This window comes from Macaca thibetana, chromosome 7 (assembly GCF_024542745.1).
Source record: "Macaca thibetana thibetana isolate TM-01 chromosome 7, ASM2454274v1, whole genome shotgun sequence".
Lineage (NCBI taxonomy): Eukaryota > Metazoa > Chordata > Mammalia > Primates > Cercopithecidae > Macaca > Macaca thibetana.
In genome coordinates, this window is record NC_065584.1 from 29,705,114 (window position 1) to 29,724,153 (window position 19,040).

General features: G+C 47.8%; 2 protein-coding genes across 3 annotated transcripts in view; one reads left to right on the top strand and one right to left on the bottom strand.

Moving 5' to 3' along the window:
• SNW1 (SNW domain containing 1) overlaps window positions 1-19,040 on the top strand; it is a 1,184,582-nt gene that overhangs the window by 976,336 nt on the left and 189,206 nt on the right. The gene's annotated exons all lie outside the window — the stretch shown is intronic.
• The window catches only part of ADCK1 (aarF domain containing kinase 1), a 129,671-nt gene that overhangs the window by 4,060 nt on the left and 106,571 nt on the right, over window positions 1-19,040 (bottom strand). For both annotated transcript variants that reach the window (XM_050798777.1, XM_050798776.1), the window contains 2 exons: window positions 5,301-5,450; window positions 3,901-4,098 (listed from right to left, as the gene is read on the bottom strand). In XM_050798777.1, the coding sequence (XP_050654734.1) occupies window positions 3,901-4,098; window positions 5,301-5,450 (348 nt within the window). The remainder of the gene's footprint in view (window positions 1-3,900; window positions 4,099-5,300; window positions 5,451-19,040) is intronic.

Below are 19,040 nucleotides of genomic sequence, written 5' to 3' on the forward strand. Positions count from 1 at the left end.
AATACAAAAGCTAGCCAGGCATGGTGGCACACACTTGTAGTCTCAGCTACTCGGGAGGCTGAGTCAGGAAAACTGCTTGATCCTGGGAGGCAGAGGTTGTAGTGAGCTGAGATCACACCACTGCACTCCAGCCTAGGCAACAGAGTGAGACTCTGTCTCAAAAAAAAAAAAAGTGTTCACTTGATCCCTTGGGTCATGCTCCCTTGGGAGGTGTAGCCCCTCCCTGGCCCCAGCAGAGAATCTGGATTGAGTTCAGCCAGGGCTGGCTCTGAGCTCTCAGCCCCTTGCCACATGACTGGTTTAGGCAGGGACACGTGACCTGCTTCAGCCAATGAGGCAAGAGGAGGTTGTTGGAGGGAGGCCGACACTTCTAGAAAAGGTTTTCTTGCTCTTAAATTATATAAGGAGACTTAGCACCTTATTCCTGCCTCTAGCGACCACTGAATGAAGATATAAAGCTTGGAACCACCACAGTCATCTTGGAATTGTGATGGACAGCCCAGAGAATCATGAGTTAGCCCGGGGACCTGAATTTGTTGATCCACTGAGCTAACCCACCCATCTCCAGGCTTCTTGTAGGAGAGAGAACAAATTCCTTATGTTTAAGCTACGGTTAGTTGGGGAAAACATTCTCCCTCATATAATGTTGGAGGTTTCCCTAATCCTCAATGACAGCAGGGCTCAGAAAGACCAAGCCTGTGGATCCCTGAGATCAGGCTGACCTGGAGTAGCTAACTTTATGATCTATCTGGGTTGTCCAAAGTGAGCAAATGGAGTAAGTGTCTCAAGAACGTTCACAAATGTCCCTCTACCAGACCCAGTCCCAGGATGGCAGGGATCTTCTAAAAAGATATACAAGACGGGGTCTTTGCCTTCCAAGTGCTCACCACATAGTTGGAGAGTTAAGGTGTGCAGACAAATAACTACAAGGGGCATGGTGTACTTGCCTTGTTAGCAATACAAGTATTAAGGGGTGACTTTTGGCAAAGGTGGTAAGAATAGGCTTTCTGGAAGAGACAAGACTTTTTCAAAGGACTGGCATTTAAACTGAGTCTTTATCAATGAATAAGAATGCAAAAACAGGCTGGGTGCGGTGGCTTATGCCTGTAATCCCAGCACTTTGGGAGGCTGAGGTGGGTGGATCACAAGGTCAGGAAATCGAGACCATCCTGGCCAACATGGCGAAACCCCGTCTCTACTAAATATATAAAAATTAGCCGGGTGTGGTGGCACATGCCTATAATCCCAGCTACTCGGGAGGCTGAGGCAGGAGAATCGCTTGAACTCGGGAGGCAGAGGTTGCAGTGAGCCAAGATTGAGCCACTGCACTCCAGCCTAGACAACGGAGTGAGACTCTGTCTCAAAAAAAAAAAAAAGAAAAGAAAAGAAATAAAAAGAAAATAAAAAAAGAATGCAAAAACAAAATTCTATCTTAGTTAATAAAAACAAATATATACTGAGAACCTAGTAGATGCCATGTGACCTCATCCAGGCCTGAGGTTTTAAATATCACCTTACCCTGAAGACTCTTAAATTTGTATTTTAAGTCTAGACCTCTTCTGTGAACACCAGATGCCCATGACATCTCCACCTGTTCAAGAGAACCATTGACTACCCCACCCCAAATATGTCCTTCCCAGTCTTCCCTATGATAGGAAGTACCACCATCCCCCACCATAAAACTCATCCCGAAAAGCTATGATGCAGCCTTGGCCCTGCCCTTTCCCTCCTCTCCACATCCAGTCCTACAGAAACTCAATCTTACTTCCAAAACACACCTTGACTCCACTGCCTCTCTCCATCTCTGTTGCCACCAGTGTAGCCTGAGCCCCTGTCATCTCTCAACCTGGAGTCCTGGCCCAGGCTCCTAAATGATCGCCACCACTCATCTCACCCCACTCGAGAGAGATACTTAAAAAGAACAAGTCTGGGCCTCTCCCCCTCCTGCTCAGAGCCTATCAAGGGCTTTGTTTTGTGCTGAGAATTAATTGGAACATCTTCCCATGGCTTTTAAGACCCTGCGTAATGATCTTCCTGCCCACAACTCCTCCAACTTCTCATCCCACCATCCTCCTCACCACACTCTGGGCCATACCAAATGCTTTCTTTCCCCTTGGCTTGAGTGTGCCTAGAATGTGTCCTTCAAGCTCCTCCTGGAACTGGTGCCTTTCCTGTCCTTTGGGCCTCAGCTGAAATGTCACCTCCTCAAGTCAGGTCTTCTCTGAGTGCTGTCCCGTCCCCCTCCTCACAGCACCCTACTTGTTTCGTCCAGGGCACTGACAACCTGCAATTATTCCATTCACCTGTTTGTCCACTTGTTTACTGTCTGTCTCCCTCAAGCAAAGTGTAAATTACACAGAAGGCCTGTCTGCCTGTTCATCATGGGATCCTCAGCTCGTACCCACGGCCCCACAAAAACAAATGTTTGTCAAATGAACAAACTTCAGGAGCTGTGGGTAGGCACTTTACATGCACTATCAATAAAGTGGAAATTATCCTTACCATCCCTATTTTACAAAAGAGGAAAATTGTCTCTCTTCCTTAGAGATGATGGAGTTCAAGGCTGTAGAAGCCAAGAGCAGTTGGTGGCCATCTTTGCCACCAAGCTTGCTGGAGAAAGATGTCAACTTGGAGGAAAGTGGAGCCAAGAGATGGGGATGGATGGCCTCTTTGATGATATCATTTGAGAATCTGTATCTAGCCATTCCCAAAGCTGCCTATCACAAAGCAGCTTACAGGGTAAGCAGCTTACCCTGAGGCTCAAAGAGGTGATGAGGACCACCCAAGGTCACACTGTAAGGAAGAAGAGGCACTGGAGCCCAGGGCTTTCTGACTGCACAGGCAGAACCCTGTCCCTGGTGGTGAGCAGGGGTCTCAGCTGGAGCCCAAGGCCATCCCCCACGTGGATTCAGGCAAGTCTAAGTGGGTCTGGCAAATTAATAGGCTGTGAAGACAGCAGCCAATTCCGGGAGGCTGGAAAAGCCCCCTGGAAGGGAGCCCACCTTGAGCCAGGAGGAATGAGCTCACCCCCGTAAGCCTCTGTTGTGCAAGCAGAGGTGGGTCTGAGTACCCGGTGGAGGTGCTCCCAATATGTCTCCTGGCCCAGACTCCATGAGACTCTTGTCTAGGTGAAATGGAGAAATGAGCTACAAATAGTGACCACAAAAAAGCTGCTTTAGCCTGGTCAACATGGCAAAACCCCGTCTCTACTAAAAACACAAAAATTAGCCACTCATGGTGACATGCACCTGTAGTGCCAGCCACTTGGGAGGCTGAGACAAGAGAATCACTTGAACCCAGGAGGCGGAGGTTGCAGTGAGCTGGTATCATGCCACTGCACTCCAGCCTGGGTGACAGAGCGAGACTCCGTCTCAAAAAAAAAAAAAAAAAAAGTCTGCAGACAATGAGATGAGCACCCCTGCTTGAGTGCCACCTGAGTAGTGAAGGGCTATCTCAGCTTGGTGCCTTAGAGGAGCCATGTGATGGGAGACAGTGCCAGGCAGAACACAGCAGTACTGCCAGATTTATTTAAGAGACAGTCCCTAAGGATTCCCAGAGGTCCTGTGGGAGAACTTGGGGAAGGCCTGGAATCTAGTGTGAGTGGGTCAGAGCTAAAGCTACAGAAGTCTGAGTTATTATGGTCAGTGTGCCCCTGTTTCCTCCAGACTGATAAGGCTTGAAGGGGAGCTAGGGAGATATCACCCCCTTTTCCTCCTTCCATCCAGGGCACTATTTTCCTTGTCTTTCTCTTCTTATCCAATATAGTCCCAATTCTTCCCCTCCCCCCACACGTAGCCCACCAGCCTAGACTCTCAGACCCTACTTGGTAGGGGTCCATAGGCCACCTCTAGCCCTGCCTTCTGCATTTAGGAAGAGGCAGGGCCTGGGGGGGCCCCCTACCTCAGTGGCAGTGACGGGAGCTTGGCTGATGCCTCTGTTGACTGAGTTCCATGACCGCGCTGTCAGCATGCAGGCAAACAAGGGGTAGAGATCCCCGGCTCCCAGGCGCTGGCTGTACTCCTTCACTCTCTTCATGTCAGTCCAGATCAGAGACTGCCAGAGGTGGCAGTAATTCAGGCGGAATTCTTCCGTGAGCACCTAGGGTGGAGGCGGCAATGATGGGACCTGAGCCTCGTCTCCCCACGAAGGCCCAAGTCCCTAGCTGATGCCAACCATTATAAATGATGATGGTGAGGACTGCGCCTTCCCATGGCGTCTGCTTCTCCCCCAGAGCTCTGCCATCCCTGAAGGTTTAAGTTCAAAGCGACTCTTTAGCAAGCCTTGACCCTGAGTGGCAGTGACTATTAACTGCCCACCCAAGTCTACATTCTCCTCCTCTTCCCAGGTACAGGCTACTTTCTCAGCCTCCCTCAAAGTTAGATGTGGTTCTCAGCATAAGCCTGACTGAAGGAATGTGGCAGAAGCTCCACTTCCAGGCCCGGCCCACAGAAACTTTCCCCGCCTGCTCCTCCAAGCCCTCACCCCGCCGCCAGCTGCCAGCACCATCACCTCTGGTGAAGCTTGGGGGTCACAGCCCGGCAGTCTTCACCCATCCAGGACTGGCATGTGAGCAAGCAATTCAGTTTCTGTTGTATCTGGGCCATCATTCATTTTGGGGCCACATGTGAAAACAGCTAGCCTACCCTAAACTAATGCATTCTACTTCGTTAAGCCTTTCAGAAGAGGCCAAGATTTGGGGATGTGGGATCAGGTCCCTGAGAGAAGGAGCAGAATCCCCTGGGGAAAACCACCCCGGGACCATCTGCCTCATGGGACCAAGCCAGGCCCTGGGGCCCAGATTGGCAGTGAACTTCCCATCTTCCAAGTAGGAGCTCATGGCTCCTTTGAACCAGATCTGTATCCTGAGGACACAGTCTGAGGCCCTCCAGCCCCCATCAGCTGCCTGCCCCCTTTCCCACTAGGTAGTACGTCCTCACTAGGCCTAAACATTAACTCCTTCCCCATGAAGCCCCAGCTCATGCAGAGGACAGCTCACTGCTGAGGATCCTTGCTGGCCTGGGGCTCCATGGGAAAGTACAATCTAACATACAAGCCTATTTCCACCTACTCCTCATAACGGCCTGTAAAGGGGGTGCCATCAACCTCACCTTCATGAGGAGGAAGCTGAAGCTCTGAGAGCTCTGTGACAGTGACTTGCACAAAATGACAGCTCCAAGGGAGAGGGCAGGGCCCTTTCCAGCTACTCTTGCTGTCTCCCTCCCAGTTCTGCAGCTAATTAGAGTGGTCAGCAGACTCTAAACCCAGAGGTCCCGGGGCTGGGTAACAAAGGCCTCTTCTACCTGGTAAAGCCCATGGTCCAACAGGACAATCTCCGCCTTTCCCGTGCCAGGGTGCTTCCGCACCAGCACATTGCCGGGGTGGGGATCGCAGTGCACGAAGCCATTGACGAAGATCATCTCACTATACATCTTGCCCAGGTGGCGTGAGATCTGAAAGAGAAGCGGGGGCAGGTGGGAGCTCCTCTCCACTCACATCTGTCTCAGGGACTTCTATCTGGTCTCTCGATGTGGTCATTAAGGGGAGGCCAGAGAAAATCGGTGGGTTGGAGCGGTTGTGGTGGGAGTGATGGCCTGAGATGACATACTTTTTGAGTTTAAGACTTCTTACCTTTAGCTGCACCTTAGAATCATGAAACCATGTGGGTGGTACAAGGCACCAGTATTTTTTAAAGTTCGAGGTGATGTGAACACATGATTAGGTAGGAGAACTACACTCTCCACCTCCCGCACCCGCCCTTCCACTTGTCCGCCATTTCTCTCCTCCATACCCTTTTATCAGCCCTTCTCCATTTTCTCCCCAAAGCTGAGAATGGGCTGAAAAGCTGGGCTGGGGGAGCCATTCCACTCACCCCTTCTCCAAAGAACAGGGCGGGGGGCTGAGGATCAGGAGCAGGTCACCCCACCACCTCCTCTGGGGCTGCCCCAGGCCTGTGCCAGGTGGACCCAGAGTCACAGGCCCGTCTCCCCTCTCCCTGCTCCCCTCCCTGCCAGAGCCCAGTGCTAATCTGATTTATGATGTCTGCACAGAAGAAATGACACTAGAGAAGCCATTTAAATCATCCTGTCACTGCTGCTCTCCCTGACGAGGCAGTCTTCTTATCTCTAGTCCCTTTTTTATTAAAGCTAAAAGCCTCTTCCCAGCTAAGGAACAGCTGCTGAATAAAGCCAGACCTGGACCCACAGAGGGTCTGTTGACAGGTTTCCAGGGGACAAAGAGATGCTCGACCCAGAAAGCTGACACCCCAGGACACAAGCTGCCCTAGGCAACCCTCTTGGCCTCAGCTGGACCCCATGGTCATTAACAAACCTAACCTGGTCAGAGGGGAGAGAAGCTGGGGCCCACGGGTGGGGAACACAGGATTGGGATCTTAAAAATGTTCCTCTGTCCCCCAGCCTGCAAAGTCCTACCTGACCAGGCCCTGCCTCCTGCCTGGTCTCATCTCACACCACACTGACATTCCAGCCACATTCACTCTTTCTCTTCCCCAACGATCCCTGTGCTTTCTGGCCTCAGGGCCTTTGCACATGCTATTCCTGCTGTCAGGAACATTCCTGCCATCTCCCCTTCACTTGACTTACCCCCTCTCTTCCTTCCCATCCCAGGTCAGCATCGCCTCTCTGAGGAAGCCCTCCCTGACGTCCCAGGCAAGATGAGGTTCTCTCGCCATACGTTCTCAAAGGCCTTTTCTTTCAGGGCACTAGCACACTATTTGTGTGATTATTTGATTAATGACCATCTATCCCACTATCATAAACTCCCAAGATAGTAGGCACTTGCTGTGCTTTGTTAAACAGCTTTATTGAGGTATAATTTATGGACCACAGACTGGCTCTATTATGTATCCACTTGCTTATAACAGTGGCAAACACGTGACTATGACTCTGCGTTCAACATAAGTGAGACCCTCATCTCTGTTTTCCTAAGATGCTGTTGTTCCTGCCTCGATGCTTATTCTAACCCCATTAATGTCCTCTGAATCCCAATCAATTATAATTTGCCCATTGCATCATTCTTGATGACCCTACTTTAGTAACAACCAGCTGACATCCTTATTAGCCCCCCAAAGGTAGGGACAATTATGATCTTCATTTTGCAGATGAGAAACTGATTCATCAAGGTTTAACTTACTCATGGCTAGAGAAAGGTCGAGCCAAGATTCACACCAGCTGACCCCGCAGCCTTCTAGTAACTGCTATTCTACGCTGGCTTGCACCCACTGCTGCACTTTTCAGTTGAGCTTTGTGACCTTAACCAGTTGCTTATGCCCTCGGCTTCAGTCACATGGAAATAATAATAGTCCCACTAGCCAGGGTCACTGCGAAGGTAAATGAGAATGCCACGGTGCCGTGCCCTGGTGACTCTCATAAGTGACCCTGTGCTTGTCGTTACTAATTTCTCATAACACCCCTGGAAGGTGAGCAGACTGGCTTCCATTGTACGTTTTTCAGAGGTGAAGACGTGTAAGACACTGTGCCCGCTACCACGCCAGCCCTCCAGCTCCTGCAATTTTCCTGCGGTGAAATAGACTCCCAGTACTCAGTGTCTGTCGGCATCAGGAGCAGGACTTTGCCCCAGGTCAAGTTCTCAGACTCAGGCTGACATGCCAGATGCCCCAGGGCCACCACTGTCTGTTTCCTTGGAGGGGGGCCCCTGGGCAGGGCTGGTCCTGGGTGGGCCACCAAGTCTCAATGCCACCAAGAATCTCTTCTATGGGGCTCTTCGGAGCTTCGTGGAGCCATGCTTTGAAAGGCTGTATCTGCCAAACCAATTGCATTTATTAAGTAATCATTCATTTTTATTTGTCAAGGACGCAAATAAGGTCCAATCAGGGCTCCTGATCAGCCCAAGATAAGCAGCGCAGCCAGACTGAGCTGACAGAATCCCAGCCAAAAAAGGAGAGAAACGACATTTCATTTAGTCTGGGCAGACCTGTCATGGGGAGATGTATGATCTCCCTTAAGCTTTCTGAAATACTGCTAATCGCTCTGGGCCCCCTATTAACTATACTGAAAGATGGCCCCTAGCGGTCTGGGGGCTCAGGATGGGGAGCCCTTGCCCCTGAAAAGTGAGCTGCTGCTGGTGGGGTTGGGGAGGTTGGGGGCCACCAACTACTGCTCTATGAGAAGAGTCCACATGAGAAGAGTCACCAGAGTGGCCCACTCCATCTCAACATCTCCAATCCACCTGCCTCCAGCTCATTGTGTCTTGCCATTTGGGGCTGTTCCTAATGTTGGTTTTAACCAGATTTCACCAGCATAGACAGAGACCAGAGGGGGAGTCCCTGCGAATGGCATGGTTCTGTCACTGGGCATGGGAGACCTGGGGATAAGACACCTCTCTTCTCAGTCTGGTTCCAAGTTCCCTTAGCAACTACATGGGACTAACCCCACCTGCTCTACTTGCTCACAGAGCAACCTTAAGATTCAACGTCAAAATAGGATCACATATGAGAAAGCACTTTACACACTATAAGACAACACATCAAAGTTTGTTTTTCATGCAGTAGTTTATCATTTTTAACTTAGAAAAAATACATACCCACTATCACTCTCAAAGCCTACTTTTCAAAGTTTAAAGTACAGCTCATATAAATACAGAATGTGTGCCAGGCACAGTGGCCCACACCTATAATCCCAGCACTTTGGGAGGCTCAGGAGGGATGATTGCTTGAAGACAGGAGTTTCAGACCAGCCTGGGCAACACAGCAAGACCTCATCTCTACATAAAATTAAAAATTCAGCCAGGTGTGGTGGAACATGCATATGGTTCTATCTACTAGGGAGGCTAAGGCAGAAGGATCACTTTAGCCCAGGAGTTCGACACTGCAGTGAGCTATGACGGCACCACTGTACTCCAACCTGGGAGATAGAGCGAGACCCTGTCTCTAAATACATAAATAAAAAATAAAACTAAATAAATACAGGATGAACATGTGTCAAAGACTTTTTTAACTCATTAATAAGGGGGCAAGTCCACATAGCCAAAGTAAGACTAAGCAAAAAGAACAAATCTGGAGGCATCACATTACCCAACTTCAAACTATACTTCAGAGCTATAGTTAGCAAAACAGCATGGTACTGGTATAAAATAAGGACACAGACCAATGGAACAGAATAGAGAACCAAGAAATAAAGCCAAATTCTTACAGCCAACTGATCTTCAACAAAGCAAAAAAAACAAAGTGGGAAAACGACACCCTATTCAACAAATGGTGCTGGGATAATTGGCTAGCCACATGTAGAAGAATGAAATTGGATTCTCACTTCTCACCTTATAAAAAATCAACTCAAAATGGATCAAAGACTTAAATCTAAGACCTGAAACCATAAAAAATCTAGAAGATAATGTCAGAAAAACTCTTCTAGATATTGGCTTAAGCAAAGATTTCATGACCAAGAACCCAAAAACAAATGCAACAAAAACAAAGATAAGTAGACGGGACTTAATTAAACTAAAAAGCTTCTGCACAGCAAAAGAAATAATCAGCAGGGTAAACAGACAATCCACAGAGTGGAAAGAATCCATAGAGTGGGAGAAAATATTCACAGCTATGCATCGAACAAAAGATTAATATCCAGAATCTACAAGGAACTCAAACAAATCAGCAAGAAAAGAACAAACAATCCCATCAAAAAGTGGGCTAAGGACATGAATAGACAATTCTCAAAAGAAGATATACAAATGGCCAACAAACACATGAAAAAAATGCTCAACATCACTAATGATCAGGGAAATGCAAATCAAAACCACAATGCAATACCACCTTACTCCTGCAAGAATGGCCATAATCAAAAAATCAAAAATAATACATGTTGGCATGGATGTGGTGAAAAGGGAACACTTTTACACTGCTGGTGGGAATGTAAACTAGCACAACAACTATGGGAAACAGTGTGGAGATTCCTTAAAGAACGAAACGTCGAACTACCATTTGATCCAGCAATCCCACTAGTGGGTGTCTATCCAGAGGAAAAGAAATCATTATATGAAAAAGACACTTACACACGCATGTTTATAGCGGCACAATTCACAATTGCAAAAATATGGAACCAGCCTAAATGCCCATCAACAGGTAGATAAAGAAAACATGGTGTATATACACCATGGAATACCACTCAGCCACAAAAAGGAACGAAACAATGGCATTTGCAGCAACACAGATGGAATTGGAGACCATTATTCTAAGTGAAGTAACTCAGGACTGGAAAAACAAATATCGTATGTTTCCACTTATAAGTGGGAGCTAATCTATGAGGACGCAAAGGCATAAGAATGATACAATGAACTTTGGGGACTTGGGGAGAAGGGTGGGAGGAAGGTGAGGGATAAAAGACTACACATTGGGGCCTGGTGCGGTGGCTCATGCCTGTAATCCCAGCATTTTGGGAGGCCAAGGAGAATTGTTTGAACCAAGGAGACAGAGGTTGCAGTGAGCCAATATCACACCATTGCACTCCAGCCTGGGCAACAAGAGTGAAACTCCGTCTCAAAAATAAATAAATAAGTAAGGGAGCAAGTAAGATGGTAGGGCTGGTTCAAAGAGAATTTTGAAAGTAGGTGTTTATGGGCATTTAAACAGGAATAAGAGACTAAGGTTTCTGGATTAGCTAAAAAACAGGTTACTGTTCTACGAGGCATTAAAAAAAAGTTGTAACCTTTGGGTGGGGTTATCTTTTATACTAGACAGAAATTACTTGCATCTCTACTGGATAAGATCTTCAAGTTGATGCAGGACCAGTCTGTGCCTTTAAATAATTGTCAATAGCAAAGTCAAACAAATGTACATTTCCCTAGATATTAAAAAAAATCCTCTAGGGAGCTGGTTGAACAATGCCCAAGACTGCCACACCACACTCTCTTGGCCTCGTTTCTAAGTGTTGGATAACATCTCTCAGAGTTGTGTTAGTCTTTCTAGGAACTGAGTTTCCCAGAAGAGAGAAGCCAGCCCCCTTCTACTCAGAGGCATTGAGGAGAAACCTAAGGCCATTACTGGGCACACGACCCTCTCTCCCTTCTACAATACATTATGTGTCTTGCTTAAGAACAGATCATTGTGTCCCTAACACTGCCCCATGCCCTGTGAACGGTGGCATGTGCATAATGACAGGACGCACCATCTTTTTAGAATGGTGCATGATAGACACACCTGACAGTAATAACTTAAGCAGACACTTATGGCAGACACAACTGCCTTAACTTCAGAAATAGGGGTTGCTAGGTGCAGGTTGCTGAGGACAGGGTACTAAGTGAATGTACTATCTAAACGGCATGCTTTTTACAAGTGGTGGTGGTTTTCCTGTCCAGCCTGCCACCACTGAACTGTCTTGTAAGTTCCCCCAAATAAACCATTTGTTTAAATCTATGTTCCATTCACTATCTCTTCTTTGGCCTCTTGAACCTGGTGCCATTCCTACTGAAGTTGACAGAGGTCCAGTATGACAAACAATGATGGCTAACACACTATACCAGGCACCATGCCAGGCCCTTCACACTAAGGGATTCAGCACTCGCTGCCATCCTCTGCAGTCAACAGGTAAAGGAATCAGGACACAAAATAGAAAGTTGGGTGACTTGGTTGGCAGTTAGTCTAAACCTAGGAGCACTGGCTCCAGAGAACAGGCCTCGATCGCCCCATTATCCTGCCTCTCCACTCACAGGGAAGCTCTTCCTGGAGACAGAGACTGCACCAGAGACGTCTGAACACCACCCCACTCCAACCCCAGAAGCTGCCAAAATGTTTCATTTTGAAAAAAAAGAGTCTCAGTGGGAAATCCAAGACTGTCAGCTAACCAAAACCACACTGTTAACTAAAGTTACAGTACAGTGCCATTTAGGAAAAAAAAAAAGTCAATGAGAAATCTTTTAATTGTTCCACATAAAAAGAATGTGCCATTGACGATAAGTGATTTCAGTTATTATGCAATGCCTTTATTCTCTAACAGCAGGGAGGGGGAAAAACCAGGAATCTATAAAAAGACTGAGTAAAGAATTAATTTAGTAAATAATATTTAAATCAATGAGTTATTTTTGGACTTTTCTCAAAACTTGAATTGGCTAAAAGTACTTTAATTATTCTATAATTACATGGATTAATTTATTCCCACCCTCAAGAGAGAATCTATTTATGTTCCTGGTGGGGCGTCTTAAAAGAAAGGCCAAGATCCCTGAAGGAAACAGGGGGTTGGTGTTACAGGATATTGATAATCACATGAGTAGCCTGATATTAACTATAAGGAGGTTAATCATTCAAACTCTGTCTGCCTTTCTTCCAGTTTCTGCCCAGGCTTTCTGAGGTACAACAGCATGAAAGACTAGACCAGACCTAGAGCTTTTTTTAAAAAAAAATACAGGGCCTCACTCTGTAGCCCAGGCTCAAGTGCAGTGGCACCATCAGGGCTCACTGCAGCCTCGAACACCTGGGTTCAAATGATCCTCCCACCTCACCCTCCAGAATAACCAGGATTACATGCATGTGCCACCACGCCCAGTTAATTTATTTTTTTGTAGAGATAAGGTCTCACTATGTTGCTCAGGATGGGATGGTCTCAAACTCCTGGTTTCAACTAATCCTCCCACTTCAGCCCTGTCCAAAGCACTGGGATTACAGGTATGAGCTACTGGTGCTGGCCCTAGAGCATTTTACCATAATCTCCACCCTATCCCCAGGAACCACCTTTGGGATTTGTAAGCCTCAGATTAAAAACAGCTTCCCAGCATGGAGCCCAAACTTGTCCATAGGTGGGGCAATCTTGGACTCACAAACGTGAGGTGTAGTCTCTGAACGCAAAGGTGCTGGGAACCTCTTCGACCACACATGGTGTCGGGAGAGATAGTGAGGAAGAAAGAAAAGGGGCTTTGTGAGGCTGAGGCAGTCAGATGGCTTGAGCCCAGGAGTTGGAGACCAGCCTGGGAAACATGGTGAAGCCCCGTTTCTATAAGAAATACAAAAATTACCTAGGCATGGTGGCATGCACCTGTAGTCCCAGCTACTCCAGAGGCTGGGATGGGAAGATCACCTGAGCCTGGGGAGATTCAGGCTGCAGTGAGCTGAGATCATGTCACTGCACCCTAGCCTGGGTGAGAGTGAAAACCTATATCAGAAAATAAATAAATAAAAAGAAGAGGCGCTGAGTAAAATCACAGGAAACTGGGAAGTTACTCTAATTTTGGAGCTCCTAGGCACCTAGTGAAAGCTTCTCTAGGTTAGGATTGAAAAGGAACATCACAGACAGCCATGGCATGGGGTATTTAATGAGTCTCTCTGGCCAGAGAGCCTCCTCAAGTCTCTGGCCAGAGACACTCATTAAAGTTACCCAGATACCAGCGCAGGTGGGAGGGGTCCTAGGGCCTTTGGCTATGGGAAGACACGGAGAAAGGGAGGAAAAGCAGAGACGTCTGGCATCTCTGGCCTTGGACAACAACTCCGTCCAAAGAAATACTTTCCTATCTTTCCACCTTACCGGGGTCAACATGAAAAATGGGGAAAGGGTTTCTTCACTATATGTTTCCCCCATCTTTTGGCACATCATGTACTGCCAGCACCACAGGACACCACAAAATTCCAAGGGGTAGAATTCAGCATAATTCAACACGTGATGAGCACATATGCTGGGCCCGGCACCGTGCCAAGCGCTCTGTTTCAGTCATCAAGCAATCCAGTGGGTTACTCGCTTGTATCCCACTTTACGAAAGGAAACTGAGGCTTCAAAAGGGTGAGTAGCTTCACCAAGGTGGCACAGCTTATAAGTAGCAGAGCCAACACCTGCATCCAGGAAGGCCAACTCCACAGCAACACCGTTACCCACTCCCGACACCTTTGCTGTTGAGGAAATAAATGTCCAGGAACTCATCTCATGCACCTGGACCCCTCTCATATCCCCGAGCTCTTTTAGATATTTGGTCCAAGACGCTATGAAGGGACGGACGATGGAAGAAGGTGTTTTCTTTTGGTGATTTTGGTAGAAGGTCTTCATGCCTCTGCAGCTGTTCTGTGTTGGTTTGGGCATCTTCTACCAGAGAGCCAGGCAGGCCCAGCAGGGGAAAAATGACACTGAGCCAAAATGCAAATGTCCTATTCAACCGGAGGTGGTGAAAGGGGAATGGTAGAAACTTCGGCATGGCTTTTACAGTGGGGGCGAGGGGAGGGGGTCCACCACAGGCTTAATGGATGACTATTACCCAGCTCCAAGTCTTTGTACTCAGAAAATAGAGGCAAGCGGGCAGGAAGGGGAGCGAAGAGGATTCTCAAAGATTCTATGGAGGAAGACACGTCTCTGTGAATCACGACCTCATGAATAAGTAACAGTCGCATTATTTTTACAAAACTTCAGTTTGCAAAGTTCACACAATGACCCTACGCGGTAAGTGATGTTATCTCTCCAACTGCATAGATGAGAAAACTCACACTCAGAGGATGTCACTTACCCAAAAGGCACCGGCCAATACACAATCTCAGGAGCCCTAACTCTGAAACCCTATGCTCTTCCCACCCAGCACCCAAGCTCTATGAAGCCTCACCCAGCCCCACCCTCTCCCACGCTCTGCTCACACCTCTATTATAGCAAGTGCACTCAGTGCTTGCACATGGTAGCTGCTCAATAAAACATTTGCTAAAAGCAAAAGTGAGACCCTTTCACTGCTCCTGCAATGACACGGGATGGAATTGCTTACTAGAAGAAGCATAGCAACGGCTTCTGGCTAAGCATGGCAAGTGGAACCCAGGCCACTGACTCCACTCCTTCACGAACCCCACAAAAGTGACTCTAAAAGTAGGAAAGAAGGCAAAGACCCCACCACAACAAGAAAAGAGTAGAGAGGCAACAACAGAAGGCAAAGTGAGATAAGCAAAACTGTGTTTGCTGCAGGGAGCTACTGAGAAGTGACTCGGCAGGCTAGAAAACATGGACCCCTAAGCCGGCAATAGGAGAGCTTTATAATTATTACTGCTGAGCCTCAAGCAGGCTCAGAAACTGAGGGACCCTGGCACCTCTGAAAATGAGATTTGGGGGTTCTGAAAAAGAAAGATTAATTGAAAGACTTTAAAAGTACCAGCTAAAGCCCCAGATCCCCACCCAACCCTGACAGAAGATGGAGACTGACAGGTTCTGGAGGCTGCACCACACACCAGAAGCACCACCCTGAGGACAGCAGACTGAACCTAAGTCCACATAATGACCACTGAGGAGCTCTGGCACTCTCGCCCCCTGGATCCCATGTCTCTGGGACAGCCAGGCTGGTGTCCCTTCTAAAACCCCATCCCAATCTTCACGGACAGCAGTGTCTGCCCACCAGACCTCCAGTCATCCGTCCCTGCTGCCCCTACACTCCCGTCTCTGTCACCTCTTTCTTGGCTAATTTCACAAAAATTAAATTGAGCCTCAGCCTCGGCAGGATCTTAAACACACACTCACTGAAATCCAATTAACCTTCGATAAAGGTCCGGCAATCAATAGTGGTTCTGTGGCTCGGGGAGGCGCCATCCAGCCCGGGAAAGCGGACTCCTGCACGACCTTTACTTTTAATGAGATCAATGACAGTCATTGTCGCCAGCTCTTAAAGTGACTGGCAAATATGATCACCAGGTCAGGCCCTTGGTAATATCTGCTTCTGGGCTCACAGACACAAACAAACAAGGGCCCCTGCAGGCTGCTGGCTCCCGAGGCCTGTGCTTGCTGGCAGGTGGGCACCCCTGGGCAGGGCTGTCTCGGGCCTGGAGGTACAGATCAGCAGGGTGAGCGCAGATGGCACTCCTGGCAAGGCCTGGGCCCCTGGCTTCATGTTTGAGTATGCGGAGTCCTGAACTTCAGTGAGTGTCTGAACCGCCTGGACAGTTTGTTGAAATGTAGATTCTTGCAAACTTCTACAATCCTTTCCACCCCAGATTTGGATTAGTGAGTTTGGAGTAGAGTCCAGGAATCTGCATTGTTAAATAAGCTCCCCTGGTGATTTCTTTTTTTCCCCTACAGTGATTCTAAAAGAGATTGTTGGTGAACAAGTCTTAGCTCTCACCAAGCTGAAGAATTAATGTTCCTGGTTAGAGCCTAGCTAGTCCAACACCTTCGATAAGCATACTGAGGACCAGAGAGCGGATGTGATTTGCCTAAGGTTACACAGCAAGGTACCGGCAGGACAGAGATTGAACCTACCCGTCTTGCCTGCTAAACCGGTGTTTCCCTATCCAAGTCCATTTGGCCAAGTGGGACTGGGATGCTGTAGAGTGAGGAGGCCTCTTCAAAGCGGAGTGAGGCTGACACAACAAGTGGTTGGAGGGGGTCTGGATCCACCCCCATCCACCTCAAGAGGGGTCCCCTCTACAGCCACCTTCCAGGATAGACATCTGCTTATAGCAGCTAAGATGCCACTAGTCACACTACACCCCAGGATTTAGAGTAAGACTTCTGCCCCCTGTCACTCCTATCTAGCCCTGTACCTCCCTCCCCAAGGAATGCTCACAGCCAGGCTGCCCTCAGGAGGGAGTTACTCCAGGGCTGGCTCGCTGAGTACCACAGTCCTAGGGAGACTTTAGAACCTCAGGAGTTTATTTGAAACTTTCAGGATTGTGGAATGTTTACACACACACACACACACACACACACACACACACACGCTCCCCCGTAGTCCTCTACAAGGCCGTGGCTTTGATGTTGGTTGGTAAGAGACATGATAGATTAATTTATTCAGAGTAAGGCCTGTCCCTAATCTACTCCCAACACCATTGATGGTAAGTGACAGTACTTAGAGCACCGTAGTGGCCCATAGCCCACTGTGGGGGTTTCTGCGGAAGTAAGTATTTAATAACGTCATCTCAGACTGCCAAAGAGCTACCAAGTGATGCAAAGCCTAAAAGCCAGGGACTGGGGATTAAGAAATTAACATAGCGTGGCATTACAAGGATAGACTAATGAAACAAAATAGATTCCAGAAGAGCCCCACATTGATGACGAAGACGTCAGATCCCAAAACTGCATGATTCCATTTATGTGAAGTTCAATAATGGGTGCAGGTCATCTGTGGTGGCAACGCTCAGAAGGGCATCAGCTCTGGGAGGGTACTGACCGGAAGGGACATGCGGGAGCTTGCCAGGGGGCTAGAAATGACTTGTAACTTTATCTGAACAGTCATTACATATTATATCCAGATGGAAACTTACTGAGGTATACAATTAAAATTTCTGACCTCAGGTAAGTTATCTTCCCTCTCTGAGTCTCTGATTCTTCCTCTGCAAATCTGAGACAATCAGACCTCCCTCGTAAGTTGATAATGCAGACAGCTCCTGGCACATAGAGCCAGGCAGTCAGTAAACACTAATGGCTAAAAAAAAAAAAAAAAAAAAAAAAAAAAAAAAAAAAACGTTGGGGAGGTAGAAGAGAAAAAAACAGCCCGACGACAACAACAACATTCATCTCAGTATCAGTTTGGGGTACTTACTTAGCACACGCCAGGCACTGTGCAAAGCACTGTTTGTGCATTAACTCACACCGTCCTCACAAAATCACTTACTTACAGATAGGTATGATAAAACAGAAAAATGTTTATATGAAGTGATCCTTGATGTAAGCAAGAGAGAGAGGTGTTACATTCAGACACTGCCTTGGTGCTGGGCAATGCTTCTCAGTCGGTGCTCCAGCTCCTCTAAGTAGTTAGTTACCAAGTGGCTCCAGGTTCCAGCAGCCCAAGGTATTGGGTTGGTGCAAAAATAATTGCAGTTTTGGAATGGCCCGAAATAAAAAACAAAACACACAATTACCTTTGCAACCACCTATAGATCCCTGGCAGGGAAATGGAGAAGGTAGAGGGGCAAGGACTTTGGAGTCATGCAGATCTGAGTTCAAACCCTGGTTCTACCCCTGCTAGCTGTGTGATATGGGGCAAGTTGTTTAACCTCTCTGAGCATTTGCTTTCTCATCTGTAAATGGGGTTAATAACATGCTGCATAGGAGATCTGTAATGAGTAGAGATTATGTGCGTCATATGCCTGGCACATATTAATTGCTTATAATTATTATTAGTTATTATTTTTCCCCAAATAACTCTGATATCAGCTTGCCCCATTCTGCATGTCCACAAGAAAACAACCGACACTCTCGCCCAGGTCTGCCTGGTAAGGGCCAATCTAGGGTGTGAGGCTGGTTTATTCACCCGTTCACTGATGAAAGGATGTCTACCAAGGATCTGCTCTGCACAGACCACTGGCTTTGTCTACAAGGTATCAAAACAGCGCGGAGGCAGGAGCAGATGAGACCAGGCCTCAGAGGGCACGCCCTGCCCAGCTCCTACTGCCCAGCTCCAGCCTAGCTGCCCCCTCCGGCCATCCGGCCAGGCACCGCGCTCAGCCATAAGCAAACAACCACACTAGAGCGCACCTTTCTGTGTTTGCATTTGTTTTGAAAATCAACATTGCCTCTGATTAAATGCCATTACAGCTCTGGGCTCACTGGATCCAAAGAGATTAATGGACTTGAGGGTGCTGCTGGAATGAAAATGCCTCCACAGCTGGTAGTAAGTAAATGCCAGGAACCTGGCAGGGGTGAGGCCTCTGGGATATTTCCTGATCAGCAGGCAACAGACCCTATTTCCCTTTAAGGCCATTCAGGAAAGGCCAGAGGTGGCCTCCCATCCCATCCAATCCCTTCACCACTGGAACCAAAGACTTTGTATTCTGCTTGAACGCCTCCCACGTACCAGCCTAGAAGCCACCAGTGAAGGCAGCAGAGTCAGAAGCCCCTACTTGTGTTACTGGCCAAGTGACCTCAGGGAAGACATTTGCTCTCTCTCAGAACTTTTCACCCCATCTGTAAAATAGAAGGAGGAATTATTTTTCTCATCCCTTTCCCTCCAAGCAGCAGAACTCTTCCAGAAAAGCCCAATAGGAAGTTCAGGCATTAGCGAAGCTGCCCTGGGGAAAGCAGGGTGCTATCTGTTTCGGTGTAGCCTGCCTATACCCCACACACCCCCCAAGGCCCTCGAATGGGTTATTGAAGCACTGTTCCCTAAGTCAGGGGACAACAGCTTTCCTAGAA